General features: G+C 33.7%; 1 protein-coding gene across 1 annotated transcript in view; it reads left to right on the top strand.

Annotated features, from left to right (window-relative positions):
* Positions 1-17430, top strand: part of LOC114334548 (kinesin-like protein KIF21A) — a 391021-nt gene that overhangs the window by 348146 nt on the left and 25445 nt on the right. Inside the window, exon 4 of the mRNA XM_050641339.1 lies at positions 1400-3326. Within this exon, the coding sequence (XP_050497296.1) occupies positions 1400-3326 (1927 nt within the window). The remainder of the gene's footprint in view (positions 1-1399; positions 3327-17430) is intronic.

The raw sequence follows: 17430 nt of genomic DNA, 5'->3' as shown, positions 1-17430 counted from the left end.
AAATCAACAAGATGATCATACAAAGTTATGTCTGAAGACATGGTAATAGTCACAAGAGATAAAAAAAAGCTTAGAATACTCAGTGATAACTCTGATAGAAGAAGCGAAACTTAGAGGGCTAAAAATAAATGACGAAAAGACGAAGTATATGCTAAACTCAAGGAAAAATTGTAACATAGAAAGAAGATACATTAATAAAGAAAATAGTAAAGTGGAAACCTACAAATACAAGGCCTAGAGGGAGACCAAAGTATATTATAACACCGGTTTATAGCGTCCTGCGCTTTACGGTTCCTATTTTCCAGCCGCGTCGATCTGTCCAATCTCCTGGTCGTAATCAGACATTGCTTTTTGGATTCCACTTATCCACGTAGTTTTCGGTCTGCCCTTCTTCCTTCTTTCCGAGGGTTGCCATTCCATTTTCAGCTTTGGGAGTCGATGTTCCTCCATTCTTTGCACATGGCTATACCAACAAAGCTGTTTTTCCTGGATTTCATTAATTACGTTTGTTTTTCTATTCATAATATCTCGTACTCCTTCATTCGTTACGTGTGAGACTCTAGAGATGCAGGCCGATCTTGCCAGAAGTCCATTTCCAGTGCGAGCAACTTCTGTTCTGTTCGCTTATTCAATTGCCAGGTTTCATACAGTAAGTACCACGTTTTTAAAGATGCTACTATATAGCTGTGTTTTCTTTTCTTTTGATATGGTTTTTGACCAAAGTAGTGAATTCAAAGCTCTTATTACTTTCTTTCTTTTCACAATTCATTCCTCTATTTCGAATTCTGTCCTTCCACTGTGTTGAATTCTCGTTCCAAGCTATACATAATCAGAGCTTGGCTCGATAACCATATTATCTTCTAGTTATTACTCATTTTCTCTCTCCTCCTCCTATACTACACATATATTTGGTTTTCTCTATATTGACGTATAGGCACCATTTTTTGTATTCTCGAAACAGCCGGTTTGTCATAAATATTAGATCATCTTTATCCTGGGCAATCACCAGGACGAAAGTGCAGATGGGAAGATCAGGTCAGAAAAGATATCAACAGAATGAAGATATCTATAACTGGAGAACAAAAATTGAAAATAGGAATGGAGCTTAATCACCAATCCGCGAAAAACGGGCCAAATGGAAATAATTATTTAAGACCAATCAGATTATTATTATTTTTTTTTGTTTATTTTAAACCAATAGGAAAAAAAACGTGTCTGCACTTATATAGATAACTTATTCAAATTGAACTCATCTACTGCCAAATTAATAAACTCGATTTATTAATTTAGATTAATACATATTGTTTCAAAATCAAAATATATTTATAAAGTACAGTTATTTATAAAGTGTATAGTTGAGATAATTTGCTAATCGTAATATATTTATTCTTAATTTCAGGATAAAGTTTACAAGATCCATGAAGATCAGTATGGTGGTATTCAGGTAAAGGGGGTAACTTTTAAGACTGTTTTATCTGCCGAAGAAGCTCTTTCTTGTCTGAGAGTGGGAGCTCTTTCCAGAACGACTGCTAGCACTCAGATGAATACTCAGTCCTCTCGATCGCATGCCATATTTACATTACATATAAAGCAGCAACGATTAGTTTCTTCTGAAGATGAGACTACCGAATTCGAAACACTTAGTGCCAAATTTCACTTTGTTGATCTTGCCGGATCTGAAAGACTTAAGAGAACAGGTGCCACTGGAGAAAGACAAAAAGAAGGCATTTCAATAAACTGTGGTCTATTAGCTTTAGGTAATGTTATATCAGCATTAGGAGATAAGTCAAAGAAAGCTTTGCATATCCCTTATAGAGATTCGAAGCTCACCAGGCTGTTGCAGGACAGTCTTGGGGGTAACAGTCAGACTGTGATGATTGCTTGTGTTAGTCCTAGTGATAGAGATTTTATGGAAACGTTAAATACATTAAAGTATGCTAACCGAGCGAGAAACATTAAGAATAAGATATTTATAAACCAAGATAAGAGTTCTAAGACTATAGCTCAACTGAAGCAACAAATCGCTCAATTGCAATTAGAGTTAGTTGAATACAAACAGGGTAAAAGACTAGTCGGTGAAGATGGAGCGGAAACCGTTAACGATATGTTCTATGAAAATAATATGCTTCAAGGTGAAGTTAATAACTTAAGAACGAGAGTTAAGGCTATGCAAGAAACAATTGATGCGTTAACGCTGAAAAATACAAGTCTCTTAGCCGAAAAGGCGACAGGAACCTGGATAGGTGTTTCCATTGACACTGAACATGATGTTTCATACATGATTCAAGGTTATTTAAAGGAAATAGAAGAATTACGAGCAAAGTTAATGGAATCCAACAACACTTGCGAACAATTAAGGAAACAAATAACCCGTACAAACCAAATATCGTTCTTAGATTCCACCATGAAACAAAACGCTTCCCTTATAGAAAAAGCAAAGCAAGACCTCCAAAAAGAAAAAGAAGCGCTTAACAGAAGATCCTTAGAAATCGAAAATGACAGCGATGGTGAAAGCGGTGAGAATGACAGCGAAACTGAAAGCGATGAAAAAGAACTGCACAATGAACTCAAAGATGAACTTATTACTTTGACGAATGACATAGATATGAAACAAAAACTGATAGATGAATTGGAGCAGTCCCAACGTAGAATGCAAACCATGAGACAGCATTATGAAGACAAACTCATGCAACTGCAAACAAAGATTCATGCTACGCAGGAAGAAAGGGACAAAATTTTACATAATTACAGCTCACAAGCTGAATCCTCAGATACTATTAAGAAGGTTAAAGATGAATATACGAAGAAAATATCAGATATGCAAAAAGAATTGAAACGATTACAGGCAGCTCAAAAGGAACACACTAGGTTAGTGAGAAGCCAAAGCCAGTATGAAAATCAATTAAAGTCTTACAAGAACGAAGTATTGGAAATGAAGAGGACTAAAGTACGATTAATGAACAAAATGAAAGAGGAATCTCAAAAGCACAAAGAAGCAGAACAGAGAAGACTTAGGGAAATAGCCCAGTTGCGCAAAGAATCTCGTAAAAATGCAAACGTTATCAAGTCAATGCAAAATGAACGAAAGATAAAAGATCAAGTGTTAAAACGAAAACAAGAAGAAGTCTCAGTTTTAAGGAAGAATCAAAGGGGGAGACTTAGTATAAAAGCATCTGGAAGAATAACAAAAGGATTTTCCGAAAAGACTGCTAAACAAAAATGGCTTAGAGTGGAGAAAGCTATTAATAACATAGCTTTGAGTAAGAGGGGACTAGTAGAGCAAGAAGTGAGAATGGAACATTTTCTAGGAAAGAGAGAATTATTAGGTAAGATTTTTATTATTTTACTTTGATTTAAATACTATGCTTATACTTTATTTATTTGTTTGCAATTGGCAGCTCATTACAAATGCAAATCTTCACTAATCTGCAAAACTTGTTAAAAGTTGTTTATGATCAAGAGAGTCATGAACATTTAACACAATAGTTTTTTTCTCACAGAAAAAATACAGGTAACTATCTGCCTAAAGAACTTTTACAAATAAAAAATGAATAACCATTTTCAATTTCGTTGCAACACGAAACTACAGCCGCATCATTATTCCAGATCAATCAGAGAGTGCAGCAAGCACCTCTATCGGTTTCGAAACTTATTAGTCTCTCATGAGAAGGCGTGCAGTCACGGATTGTAAAACAATGGAAACCTTCTCTGGTAACACCTCCGAGGCTTCTACAATTTGCAAGCCATACCGGATGCTAAGACTAAGGAAGATGAGGGAATTTTACAATTTATAATTCACGTCCCATCTGCTCAGCGCGGTAAAGTTCCAACGAGAATGGTTCCCTTCATACACCAATCAGAGTAAACATGTAAATCAAAAATGAATAACCATTTTCAATTTCGTTGCAACACGAAACTACAGCCGCATCATTATTCCAGTTCAATCAGAGAGTGTAGCAAACACCTCTACCGGTTTCGAAACTTATTAGTCTCTCATCAGGAGGTACATATGCTGCTCTCTCTGACCCAACTAGGACAAACCCCGGCGTGCAGTCACGGATTGCAACGAACGAAATGGCAGGGATGCCCTAGCGGCAACTGCTAGTAAAAAAAGTAAGTTTATGTGCTATTAGATTGAAAACTTACTTTTTTGATAGCAGTTGCCGCTAGGGCATCCCTGCCATTTCGTTCGTTGTAATCTGTGACTGCACGCCGGGGTTTGTCCTAGTTGGGTCAGAGAGAGCAGCATATGTGCCTCCTGATAAGAGACTAATAAGTTTCGAAACCGGTAGAGGTGCTTGCTGCACTCTCTGATTGAAGTGGAATAATGGTGCGGCTGTAGTTTCGTGTTGCAACGAAATTGAAAATGGTTACTCATTTTTGATTGGTGTACGAAGGGAACCATTCTCGTTGGAACTTTACCACGCTGAGCAGATGGGACGTGAATTATAAATTGTAAAATTTCCTCATCTTCCTTAGTCTCAGCATCCGTTATGGCTTGCAAATTGTAGAAGCATCGGAGGTGTTACCACTAAATCGAAAATAAAAAATTTGCTATAACTTTTGTGAAAATGAATTTAGGACTTTTATTATGCATGAAAAGTTGAGTCAAACAGTCCATACAATGCACAAAAAATTTTAAGACGATGCGTCAATTAGTTTAAATTTTATTCAATTTGTTTATTCCAAAGAGCTTTTTTTCGCAATGCTATTGTTCAGAAAATAATAATGATACAGCAATTCTGTGAAAACAACATGAAAGAAAAATAGTCGTATTTTCAACGCATTTAAAAAAATCATTAAAAAGTCATTTTTATCACTCAGAAAACATCATCATCATCATTCTCTTTGCAGCTTTTTTTCGCAATGTTATTGTTCAGAAAATAATAATGATACAGCAATTCTGTGAAAACAACATGAAAGAAAAATAGTCGTATTTTCAACGCATTTAAAAAAATCATTAAAAAGTCATTTTTATCACTCAGAAAACATCATCATCATCATTCTCTTTGCCTTATCCCTATGCGGGGTTGGCTTCCCTAATTGCATTTCTCCACACAATTCTATCCTGGGTCATATCAATATTAATCCCCTTTACCAACATGCCAACATGTCCTGCCTAATCGTCTCCCCCCACGTCTTGTTTGGTCTTCCTCTCCTACTCCTTCCAGGAATCTGCACTTCAGCTACTCTTCGTATTGGATGATTAACGTCTCAACGTTGAACATGACCAAACCATCTCATTTTTATCACTCAGAAAACATTATAGTCATTTTTGGCTTATAAACAATTGAATAACTTTGTTAATATTGACTGTAGGCTAAAACTACAATGGAATTTGAAAAACTGATATTTTTATACGAATTTTCAAAAAGAAAAACTTTTCGCCTAGGTTAATTACGGTCAAAGTTAGCCACTTTTTTTATTTAATTGACGGCTACTTTGTTTATAACAATAAAGCAACCTAAATAGAGCCATTTTGAAGTTGAAGATATATAGGTTATGTGTAAAAGTTTGAGTAAACTTTGAACCTCAACAGAGTAGTTAATAAAGCTTTAAAAATGGCGTCCGAACGGAATTAATTCGTGGTCGGTGAAGGGGAATTACTAAAATACGTGCACTCAAAAAATGAAACTGATTCTGCAAACATATGCTGCGATTAATATCGCTGGAACTTGTTGATGGATTTTGATCATAATTTTTTTAATTTGTATGTACTTGTAGTCTTATAGAGTACGTTATGTACACAAAACTCCACCTAACATTACAAAATGTTGGGGGGAACTCCCCTTATCACTCAGGGATATGAAAAATAGATTACGACCGATTCTAAGACCTACCGAATATGAGTACATATACAATTTCATAAAAATCGGTCAAGCGGTCTCGGAGGAGTATGGAAACTAACACTGTGACAGGAGAATTTTATAGATGTAAATATATAGATGCCTATTAACAAATAGGGGTTGGTGATAGAAGAGTGAAAATTAAGGGTTGTATGTATTTTTTAATTCTACATCATATAAAATTAAGGTAAATAAATTTGTCCAAAAAAATTTAAAAATATGTCAGGGGGGCAACCTCCTTTTAACTTATGGGTATAAAAAATAGATTAAAACCTCTTCAACGTCCTATAGATAAACGTCTAAAATTTTATAAAAATCGGCCAAGCCGTTTCGGAGTAGTATGGTAACTAACACTGTTAACAGGAGAATTTGATGTATATAGAAGTAACTGCGAATTAAATAATAAAAGTAGCTAACTTTGAACCTAATTAACCTATTCAAAAAGTTTTTTTCTGAAAATTCGTATAAAAATACCAGCTTTTGAAATCCTAAAGTAGATTTACTCTATAGTCAGTATTAACAAAGTTATTCAAATTGTTTAGAAGCCAAAAATGACTTTATTTTACTAAACTTTTTTCGGAGTGACGACTTTTTAATGATTTTTTCAATACTTCAAAAATATAACTATTATTCTTACATGTGGTTTCCACAGAATTGCTACGTCATTATTATTTTCTGAACAATAACATTGCGAAAAAAAGCTCTTTGCGATGAACAAATTGAATAAAATACAAACTAATTGACGAATCGTCTTAAAATTTTTTGTGTTTTATATGGAATGTTTGACTCAACTTTCGTGCAATATGAAAGTCTTAAGGCCATTTTCGCAAAAGTTATAGCACATTTTTTATTTTTGAAATTTTAGTCTTATTTTGCACTTACCGAAACAAAAAAGGATCGGACCAAAATTCAAAAAGTGTCATTTTAAACGTTGACTCATTAACAAAAAGAAGAATATTATAAATAAGATATTTAATTACCCTATTTTTACCTGTAGCGATTTAAACGAAAAAACTGCCATTTTTGACCCTTAGTTGTTAATAACTAAGTTTCTCGTCCGAACTGTGACGGGCATTTTTGTAATTATAATGTATTAGGTATAAAGTAACCAAAAAATCCATTTGCAACCTGGCTGCTCAAGTGTCCCGACAAAAACCTTATTTCTCTGAACTATATTATTTTCAATCTGGTAGGATATAGAGTAACATTTTTGGATGTTTTTTTTTTATGTGCTATTAGATTTTTAACTTTTACAAAATTCGTGTTTTCTATTTTCTTATTATTATTAGTATTAGACTAAGAGCCGCTATAGGTGAAATTTCTTAATCATTTTAGGCACGATGGGACCCTATAACTTAAATAGTAGAACCTAAAAGAAAACGTTTGAACACTGTGCCGTCACTTTTCAGTGGCACATGCGTCGACAGTGGCGCATCAAACTTTCCACTTATGGACGGGATAAATAAATTAAAAGTTAACAGAACTTACTAACAGAATTAAATTTTTTTTATTTTTTTAAGTTCTATGTGATTAACACATAGGATTCATCGTGATTTTAACCCACCACCCCCTTCCCCCTGCCCCCACCATCAAAAACTTCATTTTTCGTTTTTATTTTTTTTTTTGGTGGGATACAATCAATTTTAAAATTTCAAAAAATTCACACGCATAGTTGAGGCTTTTATAAAACATGCCTATTTTTTATAGACCCATAGGCAGAGTGTACCGGGTGTCCCAATAAGAATGGCTCTCGGCCATATCTCAGGAACCGTTTATGGTAGAGCTTTCAAATAAAAAATTTTATAACAAAAGTTGCCTCAGGAAAAGCCTGGAAATTATTTTCATAATTGTGGGACCACCGCTAGAGGGCGTAATTGAATATCAAAAATTAAAAAATCTAAATTTTACAAAATTTTCCTAATGAAGGGGCACTGGAAATCCAATCGTCGTATTCTTCATAAAATTCTACGTATATTTGATTTGACAAGTTTAAGTCTACCTTTGGAAATAAGAGGTGGGGGTGAGTGGGAACCTTGTTATGAAAAACTGGCTGTGAGTCCGGTTCTGCTTAATCAAATTTTGCAAACTTGGTCTTGTTGAGGACAGATCTTTTTCGTCAATGTAAAAGTTATGATTTCGAACCAACTTACTGAGTAATATGCCAGCTAGAACGCGTTATTTAATTTTTTTCAGAAATCTAGTGTTCCTTGGAAAATATTAAATACAAACCTGCATTTTTAATACCATATTACAAAATTAGACAAAATTAGCAACAGAATAGCGAAAACCGCATGTTAATACCTTTTTTCTATCTCGAGATATCTTACAAAACGTGTAAATTTAAAAACATAACTGTTACTGTCACCGGTAAACGAAATTCATTAAAAGTAGTGTGCTATGGAAACAACAAAGAAACATTTTCCAGCTGTCAACGTATATTAGGTCTTTTCAACGCTTCTCATTTGTTTCGAGCTTCGTTCATATCTCGTATATTAATATTATACACGGATTATACGGCATATGACAGAGGCTCGAAACAAATGAGAAGCGTTGAAAAGCCCTATTACAAAGAAATAAAAACAACTATTTAGTGATGACATAAACGTTCAAATTTTTGCCCATCATTTTCGTTGCAAACATTTACTCTTTCAAGAGTAGATTGAACAGCAGTCTCAATTTCTGCTCTCGATATGCTTTGAATGGCGTTTAGTATTCTCTGGATAATGTATTCTAGAGTAGTGTATGATGGGCAACAATTTGAATATTTAGGTCGTCACTAAGTAGTTCTTTTTGTTCTGTGTTATATTTAATTTTAATAGTATTGTTTCTCTTTATATTGTTGTTTTAATTAATTATATTTTTATACGTTGACATCTGGAAAATGTTATTTGGTTTTTTTCCACAGCACACTACTTTTCATTAACTTAGTTTACCGGTGATAGTAACAGTTATGTATTAAATTTACACGTTTCTCGAGATATCTTGAGATAGAAAAAAGATATCGACATGCGGTTTTCGCTATTCTATTGCTAATTTAATCTAATTTTATAAAGTATGATTAAAAATGCATACTTGTATTTAATATTTTCCAAAGAAAACTAGATTTCTGAAAAAAGTTAAATAACGCCTCCCAGCTGGCTTATTACTTATTAGGATGGTTCAAAATTATCACGCTTACATTGAAGAAAAAGATCTGTCTTCAACAAGACCCAGTTTTTAAAATTTTATTTAGCAGAACCGGACTTACAGCCATTTTTTCATAACAAGGTTCCCACTCACCCCCACCTCTTATTTGCAAAGGTAGAGTTAAACTTGTTAAATCAAATATGCGTAGAATTTGATGAAGAATACAATAATCGAATTTCCAGTGCCCCTTCATTAGGAAAATTTTGTAAAATTTAGATTTTTTAATTTTTGATATTCAATTACGCCCTCTAGCGGTGGACCCACAATTATGAAAATAATTTCCAGGCTTTTCCTGAGGCAACTTTTGTTATAAAATTTTTTATTTCAAAGCTCTACTATAAACGGTTCCTGAGATATGGCCGAGAGCCATTCTTATTGGGACACCCGGTACATAACCTCAAAAAATTAAAAGAAATTTTTTTTTCAAAATGCGTATAACTTTTTTTGGGGAATAGCTGCCGGTCTAATTTTTTCTTAATCTTGTGTGTTTTATCAAACACTATATTTTAAATTTTTTTCAGATTTTTCCGTAAGTCTCCCCACCTTCAAAAATCCGAAAAACTGTTTTTTGGGGGGTTTTGGGGGATTTTCCCTATTTTATAGACTTCATAATATATCAAATCAATTTTGTTTTTATAGGTTATATGTAACTTGAAGTAACTGAGTTCTTTAGAATATTTAAAAATCAGAAAAACACGTTCAAACCCCCCAAAACCCCCTTAAAAAACAGTTTTTTGGATTTTTGAAGGTGACCAACGTTACAGAAAAATCTGAAAAAAATCAGAAATATAGTGTTTGATAAAATACACAAGACTAAGAAAAAATTAGATCTGCAGCTATCCCCAAAAAAAAGTTATATACTTTTTTTCAAAAAAAAAAATTTTAAAATTTTTTTGAGGTTATGTACACTCAACCTACAGGTCTATAAAAAATAGACGTGTTTTATAAAACCCTTAGCTATGCGTGTAAATTTTTTGAAATTTTAAAATTGATTGCATCTTACTAAAAAAAATAAAATCGAAAAATAAAGTTTTTGATGGTGGGGGCAGGGAGAAGGGAGTGCTGGGTTAAAATTACGATGAATCTTATGTCTTAATCACATAAAACTTAAAAAAATGAAAAAAATTAAATTCTGGTAATTAGGGAGGGTATTTTTTAATTTATGTATCCCGTCCATAAGTGGAAAGTTTGATGCGCCACTGTAGACGCATGTGCCACTGAAAAGTGACGGCACAGTGTTCAAACGTTTTCTTTTAGGTTCCACTATTTAAGTTATAGGGTCCCGTCGTTCCTAAAATGATTAAGAATTTTCACCTATAGCGGCTCTTAGTCTATATGAAGAGTTTTTAATTTCATGGGGTCTTTTTTTAAGTATATGTAACTAAACAAATTAATATATAACTGGTAATTTTTCAAAAAAAACCTTATTTGTTTCAACTCCATCCGTACGGCAATAGTTTATGGCCTTGATGGTAATCCTTAACCTCTAGATGGTAACCTCTATTTGAAGATTTGCGTTTGTAATGAGCTGCCAGTTGCAAACAAATAGACTTTAGATACTTTCTTACTTACATCATGCATCTGAGACCAAAGTTAAATTGTCTAATTGCCTGAGTTGTAACTTTTTTCTTTAGCCTTTCTTTTTATACTAAACCATTATTTTTCTCCTTCAGCATCTTATTTATTATTTTATGTTGTAGTATGCACGGAACCCAAGATCCAAGACCTATTTCAGTCGTCCTTAAAATGTTCTATTAGTAAACACTTTTACTGAATTCATCTAATTTTTTTATTTATTTTTTGCAGACAGATCAGGTGAGTAAATCGGTATTGTAAAGTCTGGTCTTCCGTGTCCCATAAGCACCTCAGTGCTTAACACATCCACATAGTTATTCGAAGGCTACTGGGTCTGTATATTTTTATTGACTCTGATGAATGTTACTTTAATCTCCTAAGCTTTTCCTCACTAGCATTACGGATCCATGACATCTCGTAACGCGACAGTTCGTAACTCCACCAATTGTAACGTCGTCAATTCGTAACGGCGACAGACCATAACATCGACAGTTCGTAACTATTACTATTCGTAACGCCAGCATTTAGATTTTTTTTTATCAAATTTAGCATTAATGAATGTACCTATACAATGAATGTATTTTGTATAATTTCCTACACTAAAAGTAGTAGTACTTTTTTAAGATCACTTTTAAATATATTTCAAACACCTATATTTTTGAATATACAAGGTGTTTGGTAAAGAATGGGCCATAGCTTAACCTTAGATTTCTGAGGTTCAAATAGGTCGATTTAAGCTAACTTACCTTAGCACAAAAGTTGATAATAACTGATATAGAGGGTGTCAAATAGTGATGAGCGAGACTGGTCTTGGTCTTGCGGTCTTGGTCTTGGTCTAGCAGCAAGACCAAGATCAAGACCAAGACCGCCTTTTGGTTTTCAAGACCAAGACCAAGACCAGGTATTCACGACCAAGACCAAGACCGAACCTTGCAAGACTACGCAAGACCAAGACCAACCTGCAAGACTCTTGCACTTTTTTGCGGAATTATTTTTTTAATATTTAACTTTATTTTTTTAGTTCAATAATATATACTGACATTGTAATAAACCTTGAACAATATCGAATTTTTAAAATGCATAATATTTTGGTTATATTTTTAAGTCGTTTTGATTAAGTCAAATGGTTTGTATTTTCTCAACCTTCAAAGTGTCCAGAAGGCAAGTTTTCAAACGGCGACAGTTCAAGGACAATTGAAATTACTTGTAGGACAAAAAATGTAATTATAGATAGGGTAATCCATTTAAAAAAATGCCATTAAAAACGGTTTTTATGTACCAGTAGTTTTCGCTTTTTTGTCTAATAGAAGTACTGACACTTTTTTTAATTCTTTTCGCATAATCCAGGAAAAATATAGGTCGTTAAATTTAAAATTAATACCAAAAAATATCATAATCGATTTTGAAAAGGGATTCACAATGCTGTGAAAGCATTGTGGCCTGAATAAAAAATAACTGGTTGCCGATTGTATTTGTCAAGCTTGGTATCCCAAAATCCAAAGCTTAGGTTCAGTTTCTGAATATAATGACAAAAATTCCTATACTGGGAAATTTTTAAAATTATTTTTTGGATTAATTTTTTTACAATCAACGAAAGTTGGAAGTTGAATTATTTGTGAAAATCCCGGATGACAAACGCGTAAAGAATTTTACTGATCTCATAGTTGAAAACTATTTGCGTATTTCCTCCAAATAAAATGAAATGTAACTAATAACTTTTTCTTTTTTCTTCTTTCTTTCACTTTTTTTTTCACTTTTTTTTTTTCTTTTATATCATATGCTATTGAATGTATAAAAAGCAGGTTGTGTCTCAATTCAACTTAAAATTGAAATCTGAAAATAAACCTTTATATTTGAAACAGGTGAATGTATAATGTTAAAATTGGTATCCGTTTGGAACTACATTCTACATTATTTTAAAATTTTTAAGCAAAAATATAGTTTCATTCTTCACATCTTTCTTTATTTCAATGTACATTTTATTCGAAATTGTTTGGTTCAAATTATTACTATCAAAAAAGCAAGACCAGCAAGACTCTTGCAGCAAGACCAAGACCAAGAACAAAACCAGCTAGTGCAAGACCAAGACCAAGACTAGCCTGGTCTTGGTTTTGTTCTTGTTTTGCCCACCACTAGTGTCAAAGTTAAACTTTTATTATATTTATTTTTGAATATTTCCTGACAGGCATGGGACAACAACACGAAATTTTGTAAGTGGTGCTGGTATTGTACAATCTACTAAATTATGTTAAACAAACGTTTCTGGCTACTACCAGAGGCGTACGACGCGGGGGAACGTGAATGGTTGACCCTTCCCAAATTCTACGCCACTGGCGGAATTGCTATTTTAGTGCAATTTTCTGATTCTCCAATACTTTCTATGTAAAAAACATACTCTTCATTCGTAACGATAAAGTCATTAGTTTTCGAGATATTTGAAGCTAAAAACGAAGGAGCATAATGCATTAATCAAAATAAGTGTGTCTTTTTATTTTTAACTTCAAATATCTCGAAAATTAATGACTTTATCGTTACGAATGAAGATTATATTATTTGCATAGAAAGTATTGGATAATCTAAAAATTATGCTAAAATAGCAGTTTCATCAGTGGCGTAGAATTTGGGAAGGGTCAACCATTCACTTTCCCCTGTCGTACGCCTCTGGTATTAACCACAAACGATTATTTAACATAATTTAGTAGGGTGTACAGTACCTACACTTTCTGCCAAGTACCATAAGGATATGTCAAATAGTTTTATAGTACCGGGCACACATATTTCTTAAAGTTTTAAATAAAGAATAAATTATTAAAAAAAAAAGAATACTTTAAAATAATTTGACATATCCGTGTGATACATGGCAGAAAGTGTAGGCACTGTACACCCTACTAAATTATGTTAAATAATCGTTTCTGGCTACTACCAGAGGCGTGCGACAGGGGAAAGTGAATGGTTGACCCTTCCCAAATTCTACGACACCGATAAAACTGCTATTTTAGTATAATTTTTAGATGGTCCAGTACTTTCTATGCAAATAATATACTCTTCATTCGTAACGATAAAGTCATTAGTTTTCGAGATATTTGAAGTTAAAAATGAAAAGGCACACTTATTTTGATTAATGTATTATGCTCCTTCGTTTTTAGCTTCAAATATCTCGAAAACTAATGGCTTTATCGTTACGAATAAAGAGTATATTTTTTACATAGAAAGTATTGGAGAATAAAAAAATTGGACTAAAATAGCAATTCCGCCAGTGGCGTAGAATTTGGGAAGGGTCAACCATTCACGTTCCCCCGTCGTACGCCTCTGGTGGTAGCCAGAAACGTTTGTTTAACATAATTTAGTAGATTGTACAATACCAGCACCACTTACCAAATTTCGTGTTGTTGTCCCATGCCTGTCAGGAAATATTCGAAAATAAATAAAATAAAAGTTTAACTTTGCCACCCTGTATTTCGGTTATCATCAACTTTTGTACTAAGGTAAGTTAGCTTAAATCGACCTATTTTAAGCTTAGAAATCTAAGGTTAAGCTATGGCCCATTCTTTACCATTTTTGTAAAAATGACAACTACTAAAGAATCTTTTTTAAATCCTTTACCTTGAATTATCACTCTGAAGTATGTAGTAAAACTACTGTTACAGGTAGAAAATATTTATTTTAGACACAATTTTTAAAATACAGTGAACAAAACGAAAAAGGAGCCACATAAAGATTTTCGTAGTTTTGAACCAATTCTTTTTGGGATTACATTTATTATTTTTCTTTAATTATATGTAAGGCTTTTCGCTATAAATATAGCTAAGTATTTATTATTGAACTGTAAATAAATGTATTCTTGTAAAAAAATTGATTAATGTGAAAAATTCGATTTATTGAAGTTATACTTCTTTAGGCGCGATTGAGAGTAAAATTTCATAATACTGCGCGCATGCGCACACAGACAGTATGACGTTTAGTTGCTAAATATTTCAAGTAATGTATAAATATATCAGTGCAAGAAAAGGTGTGAAAAGAATATATTAGTGTTTTTAGTTAATATTTTTATTATAATTTTTGTGTCTTTGGATTTGTCTTCCTCGGGAGTAAGATGAGTATTATTAAAACATTTTATTGTATATTTATTATATATACTTCACCTTGTCTGCTTGTTACAGTGAATTGTCATTAGGTACGTCCGAACCGATACAGGCACAGTCCTCGTAGCGTATTTGGTATAGGATTCGGCCAGAGATCGAGAGGTCTTGAGTTCGAATCCGGATCAATCCTATAATTTTTTTTTTATTTTTTTGAAAGTGGTAAGCACAAAATTAGTTTGGTGTTTAAAAAAAATTAAAACAAACTGTTTAAAGTATGTTTATTTTTACGAAATGATATAATGTAAGTATAACTTCTTACGTGCGTACAAAGTACACACACATTCTTTTTTTTTACATTAATAACAGCGTTGCTAAAAATTATTTTAAAGCAAAACTAATAGCGCGTATGACTCCTCTAACTCGCCGAAATTCTGCACAATGTCCAGGCTTTCTTGCAATTACTTTTCGAATAGTTTCTTGATCTAGGTGTTCCCATTCTTTCATGAGAACTTCCTCGACATGTAGGTTTCTTAGTAGCTGACGCTTCTTCAATCGCTTCCCGAGTGTATCCCAAATGTGTTCAATGGGATCTAAATCTGAACACTTTGCTGGCCACCCTATAACCTGAATATTGTAGGTAGGTAAATAATTTTGCACTATCCTGGCCACGTGCATTCTCGCATTATATTGCTAAAGGATAAATTCTAGATCCACATTTTCAGCAAATGGGACAACATGTGGTTCAAGAATTTGGTTAATGTACCGCTCTGTCGCCATAGCCCCTCGCCGAAAAACTACTAGGTCAGAGCGGACATTTCAAGTTATACCACCCCAAACCATAATTGAACCTCCGCCAAAAGTCTGGGTTTCTTGAAGTGTGGAATCCAAAAAGCGCTCGCCTGGTCTTCTGCAGACTCTAACACGTCCATCAACATGGTTTAAAAGAAATCTGAACTCGACAGTAAACATCACGTTACTCTATTGTGCCATGGTCCAATTCATGTGTTCTTCTGCAAACAAGCATGTAGCTATACGATGTGCAGGGGTCAAAGGAGGTACTTTAGCTGGCCTTCTTGCATTCAACCCATGTTTGTGAAGCCAATTACGTATAGTTTGAGTATTTACTCTTGTACCTGTAGCTTCTACCAACTTATTTTTTAGCGTTCGAGCAGTACTTCGACGATTTCTGACGGCCCATAGTTGTAAAAGTGGATACTCTCTAGCTGTAGTCACCCATGCACGATGCGTATTTAAGGCTGTCTTCTAATAACTCCATATATTTCAAGTCTGGTCCAGTCTCTATTTATCGCAGCACGACTCACATTTAACATTTCTGCTGTACAGCGCCTTGAGTAGCCTTCTTGAAGTGATTGCTCTAGCAATTTGAATCTCTGCGATATAAAGTCTGCGCCTTCGGGGCCTTCCAAGCACATCAAAATCCATAGGCGTAACCAGGATGATCCTAAGGGGGGGTTACAACTACTGGAAGGTCTCTGAGGGGTATGGTGTTAAGCGCATAGAGCTCAGTCCATCCCAATGGGGGGGGGTTATAACCCCCAAAACCCCCCCTGGTTACGCCTATGTCAAAATCCATCATTTTATTAACAACTTTAATGTAAATATCGACAGAAATTCAATAACGTAATAAATGTGATTCCAAAATGTTATCAAGTTTTGCTTTTTTATTGAATTTATGAAAAACGAAGATAAGAAATTAGTTTTTTTTTCTTTCATTTATTAAACTATATATTATATGTAATTGATGGATTCGACCGTTACTTGATGGAAGGTAATTATATCTAACAATAAAACACTGAAAACGTTTGTTTTCTATACTTCCACAAAATTTATTACAACTATGTGACTACTGCTGTTTCGGCAGAGTGCCTTTCTCAAGTGATTTAGTTTACAATGGTTTGCCTATTGAAAGTCTTTAACTGAAGAGGTTCAGGAGTGGGGAGCTATTCGTCTCGAGTTGGTCATTCAGAATTATATCTGTATTTTTCAATTTATTAATTTCCATAGATTCTAATAAAGATAGCTGAAGGCCTTTATTTTGAATATGCAGAATTTGAAACTGTTCATTAAAAGAATGATTATGATCTAGAAGGTGAAATGCGTATGTAGAAGTGTCTGTTTTTCTATTGTTGAAAGCCCTTTTGTGTTCTGCTATCCGTTTGTCAAAAGTTCTGCCAGTTTGACCGATGTAAGTTTTCGGACAGTCACCACAAGTTAGTTTGTAAACACCACTCTGTAGTTGTTTTCTCTATCGGCTCTTATTGTTCTTAATATATTTGCTTAGGTTGTTGTTAGTTCTGAAAGCTGGTGTTATTCCTTTCTTTTTTATGTATCTGACTATTTTTGTTGTTATCTTGCCAGTATATGTGATAGAACAGATGGTACTGGGTTCTTTCTGTGGTGGTGGATACACTAATTTCAGGGCTTTCTTATGGAGTTTTTGGTTTAAAATTTTGTTAACTGTTTGTTCGTTATAGCCGTTGTTTACTGCTATTTGTTTAATGATGTTTAGTTCTATCTCGAAGTTATTTTTTGACATGGGAATTTCTGTCAGTCTATGTATCATGCTACGGTAGGCTGCTAGTTTGTGTTGTGTAGGATGGGATGATGAATTGTGTATAGTTGTGCCAGTATGGGTAGGTTTATGATATACGGAGAACTCATGTTTGTTGTGTAGTCTGGTAATTGTTACGTTTAGAAAGTTTATGGACTTATTTTGTTCT

The sequence above is a fragment of the Diabrotica virgifera genome, chromosome 10 (genome assembly GCF_917563875.1).
Source record: "Diabrotica virgifera virgifera chromosome 10, PGI_DIABVI_V3a".
NCBI classification, from domain to species: Eukaryota; Metazoa; Arthropoda; class Insecta; order Coleoptera; family Chrysomelidae; genus Diabrotica; species Diabrotica virgifera.
Note: the sequence above shows the minus strand (reverse complement) of the source record. Positions and strands in the feature narration are given on the sequence as shown.